The sequence below is a fragment of the Volvox carteri genome, assembly GCF_000143455.1.
Source record: "Volvox carteri f. nagariensis unplaced genomic scaffold VOLCAscaffold_55, whole genome shotgun sequence".
Classification (NCBI taxonomy): Eukaryota; Viridiplantae; Chlorophyta; class Chlorophyceae; order Chlamydomonadales; family Volvocaceae; genus Volvox; species Volvox carteri.
This window is the reverse complement of record NW_003307598.1, coordinates 609,919-612,769: the sequence shown is the minus strand read 5'-3', so window position 1 is coordinate 612,769 and position 2,851 is coordinate 609,919. Positions and strand designations below refer to the sequence as shown.

The 2,851-nt window shown below is 52.4% G+C and overlaps 1 protein-coding gene across 1 annotated transcript in view; it reads left to right on the top strand.

The window, feature by feature from the left end:
- The window catches only part of VOLCADRAFT_106982 (uncharacterized protein), a gene marked incomplete at its 5' end in the record, with an annotated part of 8,999 nt that continues 6,148 nt past the window's right edge, over positions 1-2,851 (top strand). The window contains 3 exons of the mRNA XM_002955864.1: positions 1-52; positions 311-406; positions 539-2,342. Of these exons, the coding sequence (XP_002955910.1) occupies positions 1-52; positions 311-406; positions 539-2,342 (1,952 nt within the window). The remainder of the gene's footprint in view (positions 53-310; positions 407-538; positions 2,343-2,851) is intronic.

Genomic DNA, 2,851 nt, shown 5'->3' with positions numbered 1-2,851 from the left:
ATGCCGGCGCAAGAATTTGCGACGTTCAGTGATAAATCCTGTAACATCACAGGTGCGCATTTGTTGCCAGAAAGCGCGAGCGAATCATACTGCACAAATCCAGACAATTATATATCTATAATACCTAGCTTTAAGGGCGATACATGCAATCTGCGTATGTACGCCAAGGGCAGCGTTTTCGGTCCCGGCTATAACTTGCTACGTTTTGCATCCCTGCGTCCTGCCTGCGCCGCGCCAGGCTGTGGGCTTAGCTAGGTGGCGCCTTTTGTTGTATCCTCCATACGCATGTGCATGCATGTCTCCCGCCCAGGCCTTCGCGGCCTCATTTCCAAGGGGAAAGCGTCGGCAGTGGTTTGTGTGACTAACATCAACATTCCATGCGTGCGTGCATCCATTATGGGGTCCGGTGATGACGACCGGCAAGCGATGAATTGACGCACGCATGCACGTAAGCCGAAACTGGAGCCCAACCAACCAACTAAATCGTTGGTTTATGCTTGCTTGCTATCATTCCCGTACACACTTGTTTTTTGCGCAGGCAATGTCAGCTTGACTCCCGCGAAATCTATGCTGGCTGATCGGATCAGGCTTGTTCAGGGCGAGAATGTGACGTTCACCCGGGTCGTCTTCACCAACTACGACTTCTCTGTAGCTGTTCCTTTGAGCATCTCGAAATGCCAAGGGTGCCGCCTCCAAAACGTGATCTTCGACTCAGTGGTCTTCAGCGGGAACGTAGAAGGCGGGTCAACACTTGTAATTGAGGATAGTGACATGACAATGGAGGATGCTGCCTTCAGCGGCCTCGGTTGGGAGGATGCGGCTGGGGGGAGCGTGGCACAAGTCATCCGAATCCACCGCAGTAATCTCACGATGTACAACACCACCATCAGGAATGTGAAGCTGAAGCAGGGCGTCGCAGCGACCGTTACCCTTGACAATAGCGCATTGCTGGTGCGTGAGGGCTCTTCCTGGCAGAATGTCACGGCCGATTCCGATAACGGGTTTATACTGGCGGCCAGCAACAGTTCAGTGATGACGCTCGCAGGTTGCAGCATGTCGGAAATTACGTCAGCTGCAGCCCTATTCTATGTGGCTTCAGGCGCCAGCATCAGTGTGGAGTCCAGCAACAGCCTGTTTGTTGAGTCCATTGCCAGCCGGGCAATCCTGCTTGCAAGTGGCGTTGTGGGTTCAGTCTCCTTTCCGGACGCGCAGGTTCTGAAGGCGGGCAATCCGACGGGCCCCAATAAGGAGCTATCGTTAGAAAAAGCCTGGGACCTTGATGCTGTCGTCCTAAGTGGTGGTTACACGGGAAGTAGCCCCCTGAAGCTTGGGAGACTTGGAGTTACGGTCAGGGGAAATAGCAAAGCCAGCTTTGAAGGCTACTCCCTCCTCCGCCTCTCCGTGCTGGAGAACAGCACCGCAGCTTTGCAAAATATGTCATTTGATGGCCAGTCGGGGGCCCGGCAGCGGTCGGCTTTGCAGTTCATTAACTCATTTGGCAGCCTATCTAACTGCTACTTCCGCTCCATTTCGTTGTTGGAGAGTGAGGTCCCAGCGGCAGCCACCGTCCTACATGTTGCAAACTCAACGGTCAATGTTGCGAACTGCGAGTTTTTCAACATCTCTTGGGGTACAAATGGCACACAGGGTAATATCACGACAGGTCGTGAAGTGAATTCAGTGGTGAATGTAGCTTCCAGGGGAATCCTGCGGGTGACAGGTACCAGCTTCCGTGCCATTGATGGCAGAGGATCTGCTCTCCGTGCTGTCGATGGTTCAATTCTTGATATGATAGGTGTCATCATTACAGACACCAATGTCAGCGAGTCATCACATAGACACAATGCAGCTGTCATGGTGTTGGCGGGCAGCTCCCTGATCGCTCGTTACTCGGCCTGGAGCAACATATCTAGCAACCCTAACATACCTAGCAATGGCGCAGCAATCTTCGCGAGCAGCACCGGGGGTATCGCGCTAGCTGGCTGCAATTTCACTGAAATTACAAACTTAGCAGCCCCGGTAGCTCACTTCTTGGACCAAGCAGGGGAGGTTAGTATAATTGGCTGTATCTGGCGTAATGTAGGGAAAGTGAGCGGGGTATTATGGTTCCAGAACCTGGCTGGGAACCTCACCATCAACCGCTCGCAGTTTAGCGAATGCAGCTCTTGGAGTGGGGATTACAGTGGCAGGGGCATAGTGGGCCTGTCTGACTGCTCTGCTGCTGGTGGTAGTGGTGGCAAAATGCCTAACGTCCGTATTTCGGAAGTGGGCTTCTACAACAACATAGCTTTTGCTGGAGGCGGCCTTATGGTGTCTCGATGCTCCGTATACGTTACCAACAGGTATGCACAGTCCTGCAGCTGGTTACAGATAGAACGCATGCAGGCGGCAGGGGCGAGGCAGATGCAAAGGGTGGCTTAGCAGCACCGCCTGCAAAGTGCCTTGTCCATCACTGCATGTGTTAGGGTTTTAGGGTTTTGACCAACATTGTTGGGAAAATGGAAAATGTAGGGATGCATATTATTAAAAGTGTTCATCCAGGGTTGAGGGCGGAAAGGGTTGCATGTATGTAGTCCAGCAACAAAAGCCTGCTAAGCTGTGCATGTCATGGTGCAAATCAGAGCGCAAAGGTAGGCTATTGGAATGGGCACAGTATGTATCTCCGCTTGCCCAGAAATGTTTGACTTGTGAACAAGGGTCCCCTCTGTGTCACCAAAAAAACTTGCTCCACACATTCAGTCATAGCTGTGCATTACTTTACGGTAGCCATGTGTGGATAGGCTACTTGGGCCGAATTCCAAGGAGCAGCTGCTTTTGCTGAAGCACGAGCAGTAACAACGTGGGCACTTCC